This window comes from Oncorhynchus mykiss, chromosome 20, assembly GCF_013265735.2.
Source record: "Oncorhynchus mykiss isolate Arlee chromosome 20, USDA_OmykA_1.1, whole genome shotgun sequence".
NCBI lineage: Eukaryota > Metazoa > Chordata > Actinopteri > Salmoniformes > Salmonidae > Oncorhynchus > Oncorhynchus mykiss.
In genome coordinates, this window is record NC_048584.1 from 27641739 (window position 1) to 27660865 (window position 19127).

Sequence of the window (19127 nt, forward strand, 5' to 3'; positions counted from 1 at the left end):
CACGCAGTCTCCTCGTGGGGTGCAATGTAATCGGCCACAATCGGTGTCCAAAAATGACGTTTACCGATTGCTATGAAAACTTGATATCGGCCCTAATTAAAATCCTCCATTCCGATTAAAACGGTCGACCTCTAGTAGAGACATTGCAATTTATTGCCCTGGCCACATCTGCAGTCCTCATGCCTCCTTGCAGCATGCCTAAGACACGTTCACGCAAATGAGCAGGGACCTTGGGCATCTTTCTTTTGTTGTTTTTCAGAGTCAGTAGAAAGGCCACTTTAGTGTCCTAAGTTTTCATAACTGACCTTAATTGCCTACAGTCTGTAAGTTGTTAGTGTAACGACCGTTCCACAGGTGCATGTTCATTAATTTTTTATGGTTCATTGAACAAGCATGGGAAACCGTGTTTAAACCCTCTACAATGAAGATCTGTGAAGTTATTTGGATTTTTACAAAATATCTTTGAAAGACAGGGTCCTGAAAAAGGGACGTTTCTTTTTTTGCCGAGTTTATTTATTGTATATTGGGAAATGATAGGGGAAAATAATATTTTAAAAACAATAGAATTAGTTTGCAAAATAGAAACAGCCTTATTATTTATAAAAAAAGATAATTGCAGCTATATGAAAAATACAATATACAGATGTGCACAATAAAAACCAAAATGATTAGGTATGATGTAACCTAAAGACCGCAGATGGCGATATTGAGTTAATCTTACCGTCCAAATGCAGCTGGCAATATACTTGTATCCCCTGTGGACAGGTTCGTACCTAAAACATTCTCCATTCAGGCTGCAAAGGCTTCGATATCCTCCTTAATTTATTGGCGAGAAGGCGGATAAAAACAGGAAAACTATGCATGTTTTCCTCATGAAACAATTTTCCACCACCATGATAGTGGCTAAATATTAGTCCCGGATGTTGCGTATCACGTTCAGCCAATCAGGTTGCAGCAGTCTGTTTACCCTAGGCTGAACGCGCAGGACTCATCTCCTCTATCACAAGTCTATGGGAGCAGTCATAGTTCGACAGCTCAGCGAAGTTACTCTTCACCTTCAGTCCCAACTCTCTCGTTACCTGCAGTGAAGAGCCTGATCCCTCGTTAGGCAACATGACCTCCCCACCGCTCCACTCCTGGTCCTTCAGTCCAATGGGGAGGCGGAGGACCTCTTCCTGGGGGGTACTGAAGACTGTGAGGGTCTCATCTGGCAAAGATTCCATGGGGGTCTGCAGCAGGGGGGAGCCACCTGTTTGTACCTCACTCAGGATGGCTCTCTCAGGGAGCATAAGTGACCTAACTGAACCGATATGTGACAGTATGGAAGCCTACCAGAGGAGAATAGACATTATTCAGTCAAACATTCTGTGGGTGAAATATGTTTTTAAATTTGCTATTGTTGAGACAGTGTTTGCAGGAAGTAGCATATCAATTGTTTTGATAACTCCAACAGGAACATGACACACAGTTTCAGGAGAGCACATGTTGGTACCTTGTAGAAATTCTCTGTCTTACTATAATCTAGTCTACAGTCATGGCCAAAAGTTGAGAATTGACACAAATTTTAATACATTTTCAAAGTCTGCTGCCAAAGTTTGTATGATGGCAATTTGCATATACTCCAGAATGTTATAAAGAGTGATCAGATGAAATGCAATTAATTGCAAAGTCCCTCTTTGCCATGCAAATGAACTGAATCCACAAAACTTTTCAACTGCATTTCAGCCCTGCCACAAAAGGACCAGCTGACATCATGTCAATGATTCTCTCGTTAACACAGGTGTGAGTGTTGACGAGGACAAGGCTGGACATCACTCTGTCATGCTGATTGAGTTCGAATAACAGACTGGAAGCTTCAAAAGGAGGGTGGTGCTCAGAATCATTGTTCATCCTCTGTCAAACATGGTTACCTGCAAGGAAACAATTGCCGTCATCATTGCTTTGCACAAAAAGGGCTTCACAGGCAAGGATATTGCTGCAGTAAGATTGCACCTAAATCAACCATTTATCAGATCATGAAGAACTTCAAGGAGAGCGGTTCAATTGTTGTGAAGGAGGCTTCAGGGCGCCCAAGAAAGTCCAGCAAACGCCAGGACCGTCTCCTGAATTTGATTCAGCTGCGGGATTGGGGCACCACCAGTACAGAGCTTGCTCAGGAATGGCAGCAGGCAGGTGTGAGTGCATCTGTACGCACAGTGAGGCGAAGACTTGAGGATGGTCTGGTGTCAAGAAGGGCAGCAAAGAGGCCACTTCTCTCCAGGAAAAACATCAGGGACAGACTGATATTCTGCAAAGGTACAGGGATTGGACTGCTGAGGACTGGGGTAAAGTCATTTTCTCTGATGAATCCCCTTTCCAATTGTTTGGGGCATCTGGAAAAAAGCTTGTCCGGAGAAGACAAGGTGAGCGCTACCATCAGTCCTGTGTCATGCCAACAGTAGAGCATCCCGAGACCATCCTGTGTGGGGTTGCTTCTCAGCCAAGGGAGTGGGCTCACTCACAATTTTGCCTAAGAACACAGCCATGAATAAAGAATGGTACCAACACATCCTCTGAGAGCAACTTCTCCCAACCATCCAGGAACAGTTTGGTGACGAACAATGCCTTTTCCAGCATGATGGAGCACCTTGACATAAGGCAAAAGTGATAACTAAGTGGCTCGGGGAACAAAGCATTGATATTTTGGGTCCATGGCCAGGAAACCCCCAGACCTTAACCCCCTTGAGAACTTGTGGTCAATCCTCAAGAGGCGGGTGGACAAACAAAAACCCACAAATTCTGACAAACTCCAAGCATTGATTATGCAAGAATGGGCTGCCATCAGTCAGGATGTGGCCCAGAAGTTAATTGACAGCATGCCAGGGCGGATTGCAGAGGTTTTGAAAAAGAAGGGTCAACACTGCAACTATTGACTCTTTGCATCAACTTCATGTAATTGTCAATAAAAGCCTTTGACACTTATGAAATGCTTGTAATTATACTTCAGTATTCCATAGTAACAGACAAAAATATCTACAGACACTGAAGCAGCAAACTTTGGAAATTAATATTTGTGTCATTCTCAAAACGTTTGGCCAGGACTGTATATGTAGTAGCTTTATGACTAAATCCACTGCAGTGCAGGCCAAACAGTTGAAAGGCTGAACACACCAAAATCTTTGGTTGAGGGAATGAGCCGCTTGTCAGTTTACTGTATATCAGCCACACGATGAACGCAATCACCACCATGGCAACGATAGGGATCACAATGTAGAGGGCAGTGTAGCTAGGACCTACAGGGAACAAGTCCAGCAGTTAGACGGACAGTCAAACTGATTTCACATTCAAAACTGTAGTATTCTAATTGAGCATTTGCTGCTAAAATCAGCCATAATATGACAATACAGACAAATATAACTTTCAAAGGACGTATCAGATATTAGCAGATGTGGTTTAGAGCTAATATGACTGACGTATCCATCATGTGAGAAATTTAGAGTCTTACCAGAATCCCCATGCTTCCCCTCAATGCATATGTTCTGGTGAGCTGAGACATGAACATTGTTCATTTTTCCTTTCATCTTGATGCAGTGCCTATCCATCTTTCCATCGACTGGTATTTCAGCCTCACACACATGGTGTTGCTTGTAAGAGCAGGCAAAGTTGTGTTGTTTCTGGGAAAAAGAAGAAAAAAAAGGAATATATTTAGGCTATACTACAACAATGTTAATAAAAATAAATATGCAAACGTTTACATTTGAAAGATATAAATGTGTTTCCTTTTGAAAAATAAGGCTGCTTTGCTTGCAAGTGAAAGCAGCAGGTAGATACAGTTGAAGTTTATGTCATGACGTTGGCCTGGGGGTAGGTTTATGACAGTCATAACTACCTCTTCCCCCCTTTTTCCTCTCTCTACCCTACTGATGTTACATTTGCAAAACCTTTGGTTAACATAGAGATTCTGGGAACATCAGAAGGTGGGGGGAAATTAACTATATTCTGGTAATCTGAACAATTGAACATATGCGATGGTACTTAATTAATATGATGTCAGTTCGGTTGTCATCTGAGACGTTCTCATCAAAGATAAGATGACATACCTCTGTGTAGACTTCCCACTGTAGAGTTTATCAGATTCACATGGAATTGTTGTTCAATTTAAATGTTTGAAAATGAAATTATTCGTGATGGGATGAAATGTGATTTTAGCTTCTAAAATGTGAGATTTGGGTGCTCTGCTCAATCAGAGGCCCGCCCCTGTGAAAGGACATGGGCTATAAAACTTTTCAAACACGCCCTCCTCTCCCTTCCTATATAAAGCCTTGACGACAATATAACCTCCTGTTCCGAGGACGTGAGGACGACGGTCCGATGTCAGAATGGTTCAGATAATAACTACAGAACGAAGCCAACATCAGCGTGAGCTTTGGTTGCGAATGGTATGAACTTTGAACTCTTATTCACTACAGAAGTGATACCTCCTAGCCGTTGAGTTAGCAACAGCCGCTGCAGACGAGGGTTAGGAAGGAACAGACAGAGTATCCCGTCTACCACACAATGACGTTACTACAACGTATTCAATTTACCAGCAGAGACATTCTTCAAAGGACAATGGACTCGGTTGGACTCGGTTGGGCAACACGGCCTTCCATCTACCAACAACCTACCGAAGCGCAGCTCAGAGTAAATATTTATTGCATTTTCCAAATGGGCGGTAATTTTGAATGCATAAGATTCTGTATGTACGATAGCACAGCTTCGCCCTTTGTTCCTCAGTCTTCCCGCTCTTTCACTCAAACCCAGCCCCTTTTCTTTTCTGTAACAAGCGGTCATATCTGTTCCGCCAGCTAGGGACGTTTTCCTTTATGACGTAATTTGTAATCAAGTTATGATTGAATTATGTGTATGTGTAATTCTGTGTGATTAGTTAGGTATTTAGTAAATAAATAATTAAATCCAATTTTGTATTGCTGGTTCAACTTGTTAGCCAGGGTTCGTGCAGATAACTAAGAATTTACAACTTTCAGATGAGACTGAATTAAGATGACGATTAATATTGACTGCTATTGATGTAAAATATTACTAGGTCTTTAAGAGTTTATTCAGGGAGATAACAGCTCTATAAATATTATTTTGTGGTGCCCGACTCTCTAGTTAATTACATTTACATGATTAGCTCAATCAGGTAATATTAATTATGGAGAAATTATTTTATAGAATAGCATGTCATATCACTTAATCCGGCATAGCCAAAGACACGACATTTACATACACCTTAACCAAATACATTTAAACTCAGTTTCACAATTCCTGACATTTAATCCTAGTAAAAATTCCCCGTCTTAGGTCAGGTAGGATCACCACCTATTTTAAGAATGTGAAATGTCAGAATTATAGAGAATTATTTATTTCAGCTTTCATTTCTTTCATCACATTCCTAGTGGGTCAGAAGTTTATATACACTCAATTAGTATTTGGTAGCATTGCCTTTAAATTGTTTAACTTGGGTCAAACTTTTTGGGTAGCCTTCCACAAGCTTCCCACAATAAGTTGGGTGAATTTTGGCCCATTCCTACCGACAGAACTGGTGTAACCGAGTCAGGTTTGTAGGCCTCCTTACTCGCACACGCTTTTTCAGTTCTGCCCACACATTTTCTATAGGATTGAGGTCAGGGCGTTGTTATGGCCACTCCAATACCTCGACTTTGTTGTCCTTCAGCCATTTTTTCCACAACTTTGGAAGTATGCTTGGGATCATTGTCCATTTGGAAGACCCATTTGCGACCAAGCTTTAACTTCCTGACTGATGTCTTGAGCTGTTGCTTCAATATATCCACATAATTTTCCTCCCTCATGATGCCATCTATTTTGTGAAGTGCACCAGTCCCTCCTGCAGCAAAGCACCCCCACAACATTATTGTTGTCATTATGGCCAAACAGTTCCATTTTTGACCAGACCAGAGGACATTTCTCCAAAAAGTACAATCTTTGCCCCCATGTGCAGTTGTAAACCGTAGTCTGGCTTTTGTATGTCAGTTTTGGAGCATTGGCTTCTTCCTTGCTGAGCGGCCTCTCAGGTTATGTAGATATAGGACTCGTTTTACTGTGGATATAGATATTTGTGTACCTGTTTCCTCCTGCATCTTCACAAGGTCCTTTACTGTTATTCTGGGATTGACTTGCACTTTTCGCACCAAAGTACGTTAATCTCTAGGAGACAGAACGTGTCTCCTTCCTGAGCGGTCTGACGGCTGCGTGGTCTCATGGTGTTGCCAAAACTATAGTTTGTTAACAAGAAATTTGTGGAGTGGTTGAAAAACAAATTTTAATGACTCCAACCTAAATTTAAGTAAACTTCTGACTTCAACTGTACATGTGAAAAATCTCAGCTTCTACAAGTGCTCCCCAGTCATTTCTAAGTCATAATTTTCCGGCAGTTCTCACCAAGTGATCTTCTGTGACAACCATGTAATCAAATTCCTTATGATCCGGTCTTTCATTTTTGATGATGGCATATTTGTAGATGTGAAACGGGTGAATGAATTGAACTTTGATAATTTGATCAGATACAGCAGAGATGTTGACAGGTGGGAAATCCAATGAGCCTAAAAAAAACACACAAAAGACCATTACTTTGTGAAAAAATCTGAGGTCAGAAAATATGTTCAAAATCTCCCGGCTCTGAGCATTGTGTGGTCAGATCAACAAAGAAATGCTACATGTGCTGCAGTGCATACAGTGTACTTACAAACCCTTTCAAGATACTACCCCAATTCAATCACTACATACTGTATAACATTGTTCCCATAATTCACCTTTTGGTTAGCTCAGTGTGAGAACTTACACTGTACATCCACCAGGTCTGGATACACTGTATCATCGTAGGTGAATGAAATTTCGGAGGAATTGGTATTCTGTCCAACAGCAGTCAATATGAAACGGTAGCCCTCTTCTATTACTTTGGTAAATGAGGAGACATCGCAGTGGTAGAGGGAAGTGTTTGAACAAACCAAGGCAGCACTGAAAGATAGTGGAAAACAATTGTTGTGGGTTAGTGGCAACCTCTGATTTGGACTGAAATGTTAGTTCACAATTACAATGGAAAAGCTGACAAAGAACTGTTGACAGGACTTTACATTTGTATGGGTCTGACAGTGCATGTCAATTTTCCAATTTCTACTTGAAATTGTGGCAAGAAAGACTTAAATAATATTCACTGGCTATTTAACCTGCATTGGATAACATAGGCCCTATTTGGTGAGAGATTAAGAAACCTCTTAGGTGCTGCAGCACCTACCCAGAGTATTTTCTTGTCATTTCCACATTGAACTGTGGCTGCAGAGATGGTTCACTGTAGTTCCAATAGATCACATTGTGAAAATTGTGGCAGATAACGCTCACGTTGACGGGAGGAGGAACTGTAGGATAAAATAGTAGAACGTCAGTCAGAATCAACAAGCTCAGTCCAAACAGAGTTGTATAATTACCATATAATGACTGCGTTTGTAAAAAAAAACTGTGCTATATCTATAAACAGCATAACATAGCAATTAAATCTATCCAAGTGATGTTGCAACAATAACCTGTATACCAGGGGTCCCCAATTACAGTCAGTTGTGGGCCAATGTTTTCTTGAGCGAATATTAAGGGGACCAAAACATAGTTATAAATCATTTGTGCACTTCAAAATGACCGCAAGAATCCGAAAAACAGATATAGTACTTGACAAAAACAGAACCATGATTTAAACATTGACTACATATGCCTCTCTATTTATGTGTGGGAATACCTGGGAACAGATTTTCTAAATTGGAGATTTTACAGTCTTGTCCAACAACAAAACATTTATTAATTATTATTTTTGTATTATAAAAAAAAAATTTAGCTCAGAAAACTTGGGGTGCGGGGCAAATAAAAACATTTAGTTCAAATTATATTTCATCTCAGAAATTAAGCTTATTGATTGCACCCAAATTGGCCATTTTAATTTCTAGGATTCATATAAAATCTTCAATAAATGTAGTACCTAACATCCTATTTGGACCATACGTTATACCAACAATGAGTAAGACATGAATAATCCAATAAACTGATCAAAAGCCACCCACCCACGTACCCTCCACACCCCACCCAAACAGCCAGTATACAGTATCGGTTTTCTATGTTTGACAAGTAGTATGGAGCTGCTGCTTAGAGTATTGCTTCTTCATTCGGTGATGTTTTTCAGAGAAATTAGCCATTGAAGTTGCTTACATTGTTTACTATAAATTAGTGTGGAAGTACCAAGTTTTGCCCACTAGATGCTGCTGTTCTTGCTACTACCACCACACATTTTTTCATGTGGCTGATCTCTTGTGTTTATTAAATCACAACCTTTTCTTTGCAAATTTGGGTAAAAAAAACAATCATTTTTGCTCATGATGGAAATAGATTGTATGGTCATCCTCACAATTGAAGCCAGTCCCCCATGAAAGCAATTTAGTTTGTCATGTTGTTAGGCTTTTTTGTGTGTCCAGGAAACAGCCTTGTGTGTGCTTTAATCTCTCCGAAAAGGTATGGATTAGTTAGACCATTTCTGGTGAACAAGCAAACCATTTGGCTACAGCAGATCCAAATGGTTCAATGTTATGGTCACTAATGTTCTTCTATGGTAAAAGTCCCAAACACACACTGTATAGTGTTTTGCAATGGTAATAATGGTATTGGGTTGGGTTTTATGGTAAATGTCACTAATCACAAATACATTTTCTAATATTTGTATTAAAAAAAACACGACTGCCATGCAGTGGTTTACAATGTATTATTTTATTAGGGTTTTCACAACATTTTAGTCACTCGTCCATTTCTCCATCATAGTTTTGGGCAAAATCTTCATATGAGAATTGCACCATACAGCCCTCAGAGAGCTGCCATTTGTTGGGCTATTCAAAGTCAGTTGGGTTGAAGCATTAGGTCGCAAAGAGAAGGACAAACTGAATTCCTTTCATGGAGGACTGACTTGAACACACAATTCACTTTCATCATGAGCAAAAGCTACTGGTTTTCTACCCAAAATTGCAAAGAAAATGTTGTGATTAATTGAATAAACCAGCTAAATGGATAAAAGCATGTGGTGGCAGAACCAGGAACAGACACATCGAGTAGGCAAAACCTGGTACTTTCACACTCATTTATTTCCAAAGTACTTAGATGGCTAATTTCTCTAAAACAGGGGGGGACGTCAACAGATTCACAGGGAATACATTGCAAATGGTGAAGAAGCAATACTCCAAGCTGCAGCTCCATACTACTTGTCAAACATAGAGAACTGATACTGTATACTGGTTGTTGGGTTGGGATTGGAGTGAGGTGTGGAGGATCCGTGAATGGGTTTTGACAATTTTGTTTGATTCCTTATGTCTTAGTCAATTGCAAGAATAAGTTTGGTCCAAATCGGATGTTGGGTACTATAATTTGTTCAATATAATGTGAATCCTATAATTTAAAGTTGACAATTTGCGTGCAATCAATTAGCTAAATTTCTCAGAGACCAAATTAAATTTCAACAAAATAATGTTTCTGGGATGCTAATCTTAGTGGTTTCTAACAGCAGAATCAATTTCAGAATAATTTGAGATGGGGAGTGTCATGGCTTGCTGAAATGACCCAGATGCCATGTTTTCTGGTGTTTTCCTGATTGTGTTGTCTCGAAGCAATGTATTTTGAGAGTTTGGCCCATAGAATTAGGCATTAAAATACTAGAATGGTTATGAACCTTGTTATGACGGGATAAAGGTCAGCCATTTTGGGCAGGGAGTTGGTCAAACATGGTTTGCCAGTGCTGTGATAAGATAGTGTAAAATAAGGAATTTGAATCATTTATCTGCGCTATGCTTGTTAGCTAGCCAGTTTTAGTTTTATTCCAATAATAATTTAGATGAACTGACAATTTGCCAACATTCCATTCAAACAATGTAATCAATCCACAGCCATACACTGGCTGAAATCAGTTGAAGATTAGACAAGTTGTAAATGCAACAAGTACTGTATCATATAATAGCATACATTTTTCCAAGGAAACAAAAACTACATTTATGGTCTGTTTACATAGTCTTTAAAATCTATTTGTACAGAAAATGTGTATAAAACATGTATAAACTGTATTTATAATTATGACATTTATTTTCCTGCATAAGTAAAATCAGGATTAAGCCTCTACTGCCAGTCATTCAAATTTACCAAGCCCCACCCCAGAATATTGGGCAACCAATCGTAGTACTCCGTTGCTTAGCAACCATCTCTAACCAAGCTTGTGTCTGACATCCTTGGACAAGATCTCGTTTCAAAAGCATGGAAGCCAATGAGGACTATGGCAAAAACAGAGTTCTTAAAAATAAAATTGAAATTAATATACTGTATATTATAAACATAGTAGCTTTAATAGCCGTGTTTATGTACATTTGCAACCTTTTGTAGCCTCATGCTAGCGTGTACTGTAGTGAAGGGGGGTGGGGGGGAATCAATACATTTACATATTGGGATATTATGTTTGATAATATATCATATTGACAATATCATTTTTGTGCTAGTTGGCTGTACCTGCACCAAAACGGCAGTATTTTTCCTTTAAAGGTTGTTCTCCATCTTTTTAAAAATGGGGAGCCAATTTGTTTTCAGAACTAATAAAAACTTGTTTTCAAATGGCTCTCTTGTTCCTCTGCAGCAGACATTGTGTTGCACCCCGCCTTTTGTCTTCAGAACAGCCTTATTTCATCAGGGCATGGACTCTACAAGGTTCCTCAGGGATGCTAGCCCATGTTGACTCCAATGCTTCTCACAGTTGAGACAAGTTGGCTGGATGTCCTTTGGGTGGTGGACCATACTTGATACACACAGGAAACTTGAGAGTAATAAACTCAGCAGCAGTGCAGCTGGTTTGTGTCAATACGCCATTCAAAGGCACTTAAATATTTTGTCTTGCCCATTCACCCTCTAAATGGCACAATTGTTTCAAGGCTTAAAAATCCTTCTTTAACCTGTCTCCTACCCTTCATCTACATTGATTGAAAGTGACATCAATAAGGGATCATAGATTTCATCTGGATTCACCTGGTCATTCTGTCTGTTTTGTATATTTAGTTTATACCTCCACAGTTTACTGGGCCTGTATATTGTATGTAAGCCTATAAATCATGGTTATTCCTTTCTATTATTTTCAATATAACCACTTATACACACTCACTTTTACTGTGAGCCATCAATACAGAGGTGCGTGGTGTAGCGAACCATTATCTGAATAAACCTTGTCTGAAGATATCTTGGACTTCTTGCCGGACATACCTGTGGTGGCTGAACGCTATCCACTGGCACCTAATATAACTTTAATAGTGCCCATTCTACATTGTCCTCTCGGGTTCAGCCTTTACTATTTTTCAGACACAACTGCAGATACAGATTGATGATCGATCGACCTAGCTCCTTATTTATTTGTAAAGGATTTTTTGCTAAACTCAATCCACAGGTAAAGCATACTCGTCTGTATCAATTAAAAGAAAACAAAGGATAACTGATTCAGATCAAAATTGTAACAGGGAGATCCACAAAACAATGTTTTTTATTTCCCCGAACAACTCTGGGGATCATTATGTCTGATGTTGAACACTATGTCTGAAAAGTTTCAACAGAACACAGCAGTACTTCACTGTTATTTCACAAGAGCAGGTACTGTCTTTCAAGTCCCACAACTCCATTTTAAAAATGTATTAAAAAAATATACTGCATGCACAGTATGTCGCCTTTTCTATGCAGGTATAGTATAGAATATATTTAAAAAATGTAAATCAAAAAAATTCCCATGCCAATAGATTATGGTTTATGATAGCTGGTTGCTAAAATTCTAAAAGTTTGTCTTATTTCAGTTTGTGACAAAACAAGCAATGCATAGGGTAGAGAATCATTGCACCATCTAAACCACTGTGAAATATATTTTCACTAACCCAAAATATTGTATTTTCAGCTGTTTGAAGCTAGTGTACAAAACCAAAAGACACAAAAAGGAAACCTAAGAACTGGAAGCATAGAAATAGAGCACATAGAACAGACACCTCTTAGATATGCTTTCAATGAGAATGACCAATCTATAACTCACATTTCTATGCGAATTTGGTCAGTTGCCCAAAAAGGTACATATTTCAGCTTTAAGTTTGCTGGGAAATATTCAAGATATGGGCTGCATTGTGTGCAAGTTAAATAAACCGATAAATCTTCCAGCACAACATAAGAGGGTATTTTAAGTGATTGCAGGGAAGCTAACATTTTGGTGCAGCAGGTAACCTAGTGGTTAGAGCATTGGGCCAGTAAACGAAAGGTTGCAAGATCAAATCCATGAGCTGACAAGGTAAAAAACACTTCCGGATTTAGTTCCACAACATTAATGTTACTTTAGAGTGGGGGAAATGCAATGTCCTCTGTTCTGTGGAGCACAAACACACTAGAATAGAGGTTGACCGATTAATTTGCATGGCCGATTAATTAGGGCCGATTTCAAGTTCTCATATTCAGTAATCTGCCTTTTTGGACGCCGATTACGTTGCAATCCACGAGGAGACTGTGTGGCAGGCTGACCACCTGTTACGTGAGTGCAGCATCAAAGGGACCTTGTGGCTGCAAGGAGCCACGGTAAGTTGCTAGCTAGCATTAACTTTTTATGGCTGCAGGGGCAGTATTGAGTAGCTTGGATGAAAAGGTTCCCATTGTAAACAGCCAGCTCCTCAGTCTCAATTGCTAATATATGCATATTATTAGTAGTATTGGATAGAAAACACTAAAGTTTCCAAAACTGTCAAAATAGTCTGCGAGTATAACAGAACTGATATTGCAGGCTGAGGAAAATCAAAACAGGAAGGGTTTTGAAAACACTATTTTGAAAACTTCATGTTCCATAGCCTCCCTTCGCTGGATTTAAAGGGATATGAACCAGATTTTCCTATCGCTTCCTCAAGGTGTCAACAGTCTTCAGACATAGTTTCAGGCTTTTATTTTTGAAAAATGAGCCAGAACGATAACGTGCGTCAAGTGGTCACATAAGTTTTGCTCGCGCAACTAAATTTGGATAGGTATTGCTTTTCCCTTTCCTACTGTGAAAGACGTTTGCGGTTGATATATTATCGATTAGATATTTTAAAAACAACCTGAGGATTGATTATAAAAAAACTTTGACATGTTTCTGTGGACATTATGGAAACTATTTGGAATTTTCATCTGCGTTGTCGTGACCGCTCTTTCCTGTGGATTTCTGAACATAACGTGACAAACAAACGGAGGTATTTTGGATATAAAAATCATCTTTATGAAACAAACGGAACATTTGTTGTGTAACTGGGAGTCTCGTGAGTGAAAACATCCAAAGATCAAAGGTAAACGATTAATTTGATTGCTTTTCTGATTTTCGTGACCAAGCTTCCTGATGCTAAGTGTACTTAATGTTTTGTAGTGGGATCGATAAATTTACACAAACGCTTGGATTGCTTTCGCTGAAAAGCATAATTTCAAAATCTGACACGACAGGTGGATTAACAAAAGGCTAAGCTGTGTTTTCCTATATTGCACTTGTGATTTCATGAATATAAATATTTGTAGTAATATTTATTGAATGTAGCGCTATGTTATTCAGCGGTTGTTGATGACACTTATCCCGATATATCGGGATTGCAGCCATAACAAGTTAAACGTATCTTTAAAAAAAAAATAAAAAAATAAAAAAAAAAAAAAAAAAAGTTTAAACCTTCCCATAATCACTAGTTAACCTCTCTAGGATAGGGGACGCTAGCGTCCCACTTGGCCTAAAGCCAGGGAAAATGCAGCGCGGCAAATTCAAATAAAATGATATAAAAATCTAACTTTCATTAAATCACACATGTAAGATACTAAATTAAAGCTACACTCGTTGTGAATACAGCCAATGTCAGATTTTAAAAAGGCTTTTCGGCAAAAGTATAAGAAGCTATTATCTGATAATAGCACAACAGTAAACAAAGAGAGTAGCATATTTCAACCCTGCAAGCGCTACACAAAACACAGAAATAAAATATAAATCATGCCTTACCTTTGACGAGCTTCTTTTGTTGGCACTCCAATATGTCCCATAAAAACATCACAATTGGTCCTTTTGTTCGATTAATTCTGTCCATATATATCCAAAATGTCAATTTATTTGGCGCGTTTGATCCAGAAAAAAAAACAGCTTACAATTTGTGCAATGTCACTACAAAATATCTCAAAAGTTACCAGTAAACTTTGACAAAGCATTTCAAACTACTTTTGTAATACAACTTTAGGTATTTTTAAACGTTAATATCGATCAAATTGAAGACGGGTCTATCTGTGTTCAATACAGGAAGACAACAACCCAACGCTACTTTTCAAGTCTTGCGCAACTCTCAAAAGTGTTACCCAGTTCCAAGATGGCCGTACTTCATTGCACAAAGGAATAACCACAACCAAATTCCAAAGACTGGTGACATCCAATGGAAGCGGTAGGAACTGCAAACAAGTGCCTAAGAAATATTGTTTCCCAATGAGAACTCACTGAACAGACAGACCTCAAAAACAAAACAAATCTGAATGGCTAGTCCTCTGGGGTTTTGCCTGCTACATATGTTCTGTTATACTCAGACATGATTCAAACAGTTTTGGAAACTTCAGAGTGTTTTCTATCCAAATCAACTAATAATATGCATATCTTATATTCTTGGCATGAGTAGCAGGAAGTTGTTCTGTGTGTTTATTATAATTAAGTATATAGCTTGATATTTGATAGAGCAATCTGATTGAGCGGTGGTAGGCAGCAGCAGCTCTTAGCAATACTTGAAGCACAGCGCTGTTTATGACTTCAAGCCTATCAACTCCCAAGATTAGGCTGGCAATACTAAAGCGCCTATAAGAACATCCAATAGTCAAAGGTATATTCCTATAATAGCTACAACCTAAAACTTCTTAACTGGGAATATTGAAGGATCGTGTTAAAAGGAACCACCAGCTTTCATATGCACTCATGTTCTGAGCAAGGAACTTAAACTTGAGCTTTTTTTACATGGCACTTATTGCACTTTTACTTTCTTCTTGAACACTGTTTTTGCATTATTTAAACCAAATTGAACAGGTTTCATTAATTATTTTGAGACTAAATTTATTTTATTTATGTATGATATTAAGTTAAAATAAAAAAGTGTTCATTCAGTATTGTTGTAAATGTCATTTATATACAAATCTGCAGATTAAATCGGTATCGGCTTTTATTGGTCCTCCAATAAATCTGTATCGGTGTTGGAAAAAAAAAAAAAAAAAATCACTCCATAAACCACTCCATAAAAACCTACTGAGGGTACAGTAGTAACCCACACATGAAGATAGGCATGTGTCAAATCAGGGGGGTCTATTTTAACTGTGATTTTCTCTGTGGTGTAAGTGTGAAATCTACAATGAGTTTCCCCAGAGGTTGAAGGAACAAAAAAAACTTGACTTAGGCTACTGGCATACAAACAGAATGCCAAAACCAACTGACAATAAACAGTGCTCACCACTTATTGCAAACTAGCACCTTATTTATAGTCAACAACTGACTACTTTAAGGACAACTTTGTGTGTATCAGTCCACTGCCTGAATAAAAGAAAACACATGGACTGACAATATTGAAGCGAAATCAGGAGTTAGTCCTGACTCAAACCCGGGTCCAGCAACTGTCAACCCAACAGCTCAGCCGTTATGCCAAGAGATCCAAACCTCTTCTTGAGGTCACTAGGTGTTGGATTATGGTCGCTACACTACCCCCATACTCCGGGAGAGCATGTCCCTTCTCTACACCAAGCCACATGTACAGCCAGTGCTTAATCTGTAAATTGGGAGATGCAGAAACAAAAAGTGAGTGCAAGAGGGGGTGATAATCAAGCATTGCATGCATATCATCGCATTAGAGTGGCATAGAGCAGTAGAGTAGAGGCACATATAGAAGTTGCAAACAAGGGGAGCATTTTTAGTAGCCAAGGGCCCTGGAAAATGTTGGCTTTATATAAACGCATGTCATGCAATTCTATGTCATTTTACATGACTGCTGTATTCATATTTTTTTTATATCGCACAAATTATCTAAATGGCAGTCTACTTTCACATTGACAAACTCAGAAAGATATCAATAAAAAGGACCTTGTCTTGAATCCATCAATATCCTTGCCCTAATGCTCACTGACAGGGATGTAAACACATTTTCCATATGCACAAAAAGCTTATTTCTCTCAAATTCTGTGCACAAATTTGTTTACATCAATGTTAACGAGCATTTCTCCTTTGCCAAGATAATCAAGCCACCTGACAGGTGTGGCATATCAAGAAGCTGATTAAACAGAATAATCACCCCACGTTGTTTTAGAGAATTTGGCAGTATGTCCAACCGGCCTCCACATGTAACCACGCTATCCCAGGACCCCCACATCCGGCGTATTCACCTGCTGATCGTCTGAGACCAGCAACCTGGACAGCTGATGAAACTGAGGAGTATTTCTGTCTGTAATAAAACCCTTTTGTGGGGAAAAACTCCTGATTGGCTGGGCCTATGCCCTCCCAGGTTCAACCATGGCTGCACCCCTGCCCAGTCATGTGAAATCCATAGATTAGGGCCTAATTAAATTATTTCAATTGACTGATTCCTTATATGAACTGTATATCAGTCAAATTGTTGAAATTGTTGCAGTACATTTCAATTTATCAGGGGTGCTGCAGTTCATTTAGAATCCCTCACATGGCTATGATTCTATAGGAAATGAAAGTGCAACACTGGAGAGATGAGAGTTGCAGGCTCATGTCTATCCGAGCAGATGTTGGTTCTCAAACATAGGTTACAATGTTGCGTAAACCATAAACCTGGGCAGGCCCAACCTAAATCAACTCTTATAATATTAGGTACAGTCTGAAAATCTACTTTTTCACATTAAGTTTTTTTTGTGGGGGCAGGAAAATTAACAAAGAGGCAACACGAATGAACTTTGACCGCTTTTATATTGCAAAAACTGAAGAAAAAAATGTAACGCCAGGATCTCTGAACAAATAGGTTCGGGAAAGAAAACTTTCCAAAACTGAGTGGTTTCGGTGTTGTGCCCCAAAATCTCCCCCCTGTTAGAATTCTCCCCCTTCGCGTTCTTCATTGCTACGACTTGCTTGCTAGTTCAGATTTCTGCTATTCACTCCGTTGTCAGTTTAGCCTACATTTCACTGATCTTAGTAGCAGAAAGCATTTTTGTCTGCAATTTTCGGTTTGACTATTTGTTTCAAGTGCATGCAGCGGTTCTAGTTTATATGGCGCCCTGGGCGACGCCCCTTCAGCGCCCGCCCGCCGCACCCGGCGGCTGCCAAGATGCCGCCCGTACCTAAATCCCCTACTGATTTTTATTAGTCTATAAATACATCTCTTTGCCAAAATTCGTCATCTCTCCCAGGTCTTATTCGACTAGTATTTTTTAGAGTGTAAGGATAATAATTCTGCCATAGTTGTTCTGAAATGTTTCTTGCTTGCCAAAATTGTACTCCCTCCTCTGTTTAATATAACACACATACATGCATTATTAATTGAAGTCCGTTCTATAGAAAGTATTTGACTCAAAATTAAGGAAATTAGAAGAGGTGGGGGGAATTTTGGCTGGGGGAAGATTTTCGGCAAACCTGTTTTTGTTAGGCAAGTCAGTTAAGAACAAATTCGTATTTACAATGACAGCCTACCAGAAGGCAAAATGCCTCCTGCGGGTACCGGGGCTAGGATAAAAAAAATTAATACAATAAAAATATAGGACAACACACATCACGACAAGAGACACCACAACACTACATAAAGAGAGACCGAAGACAACAACATATGGCAGTGACACATGAAAACACAGCATGGTAGCAACACAACATAACAACAACATTATGGCAGCAGCACAACATGGTAACGTTAGCAGCACAAAACATGGTAACGTTAAACATTATTGGCCACAGACAACAGCACAAAGGGCAAGAAGGTAGAGACAACAATACATCACGCGAAGCAGCCACAACTGTGTTAGGCCAAGAAATCTACAATATATTTATATATCGAGTATACTTTTGGAATAGCTATATCATTTCCAAGAACATTAGCATATTGTACAGTGGCCTATAGCCTGCATAATGTTTTTGAAAGAATTAAGCAGGAATACTGTACTAAATACTTACAGTAACATCAGCTCCAACTGATTAATCAATGCGTCATTTAAAGCAAACTATTTTAGGGCAAAAATGACTTACCGTAAGAGTCGACCTGTTGGCTTAAAACCAAGATCAGGGAAATGTGGACCATCCTTACCCAGGCCATTTTCAAATGTTGTCGTGTCTATGTAAAACTATATGAAGTGTATCTGAATGTCCATATGAATAGGCTATACCTATTTGAGAGCCTTTTGTCTGTCTAACTAAAAAATGCAGACAAAATGCATTTCCAGCACAGCCAAACCCCAGGATATTGCTCAAAACGGCAGGCTACACAGTTAACAAATTCCAATGAACTGTTCCTGTCGCAACTACCAGACCCGCCTACTACACATTTTTACAGGAATAGGAAAAGTCACGTGCGGCGAAATGATGCTGCAGTGCGTCGTGATTAAGTTTCAAATAGCTACGCATCGAGGATCAAAGGTGAAATGTCAATCTTTGTGTAAGTACACATTTCGAATACAATCTTGGTACCAATAATTACTTATATTACACCAGATATGTCTCTGAACCGATTATTTTAAAATTGCACACAGTCAGGGATGGCCCGAGCCTTTTGGGGGCCCTAATAACATTTTAAAGCACGTTTTCTACAATTCTACACATTTTACCATGGGGAAGAAAGAAAATTTTGCCATTTTACAGCACATTTTCTGCAATTCCATCCATTTTGCCATGGGGTGGAGAGAAAATGTTTGCAGTTTTGAAACAAATTTCCTGCAATTGTTAGCTGACATGGCTAATTGAGTGACTATCAGTGACTGAAATAACAGGAGGAAAACTGCTTATGCACAACCAAATTTCGAAATTGAACTTTGTGTATTCTACTATTCTAACAGTTGAAACCCCTACAGAGTCGTTGTCCCCCCCTCCCCCATAAAAAAGTGCGTTT

The 19127-nt window shown here is 39.1% G+C and overlaps 1 protein-coding gene across 2 annotated transcripts; it reads right to left on the reverse strand.

Moving 5' to 3' along the window:
* Nucleotides 1–490: 490 nt before the first annotated feature.
* On the reverse strand, nucleotides 491–18540 carry ifngr1l (interferon gamma receptor 1-like). 2 transcript variants are annotated; one of them, XM_036955526.1, is made up of 7 exons: nucleotides 16368–16504; nucleotides 7277–7397; nucleotides 6824–6999; nucleotides 6424–6584; nucleotides 3485–3653; nucleotides 3151–3272; nucleotides 491–1328 (listed from the first exon to the last, which is right to left on the reverse strand). In XM_036955526.1, the coding sequence occupies exons 1-7, from the start codon at nucleotides 16414–16416 to the stop codon at nucleotides 969–971; spliced, it is 1158 nt and encodes a 385-aa protein (XP_036811421.1). In that variant the 5' UTR covers nucleotides 16417–16504; the 3' UTR covers nucleotides 491–968.
* Nucleotides 18541–19127: the final 587 nt, after the last annotated feature.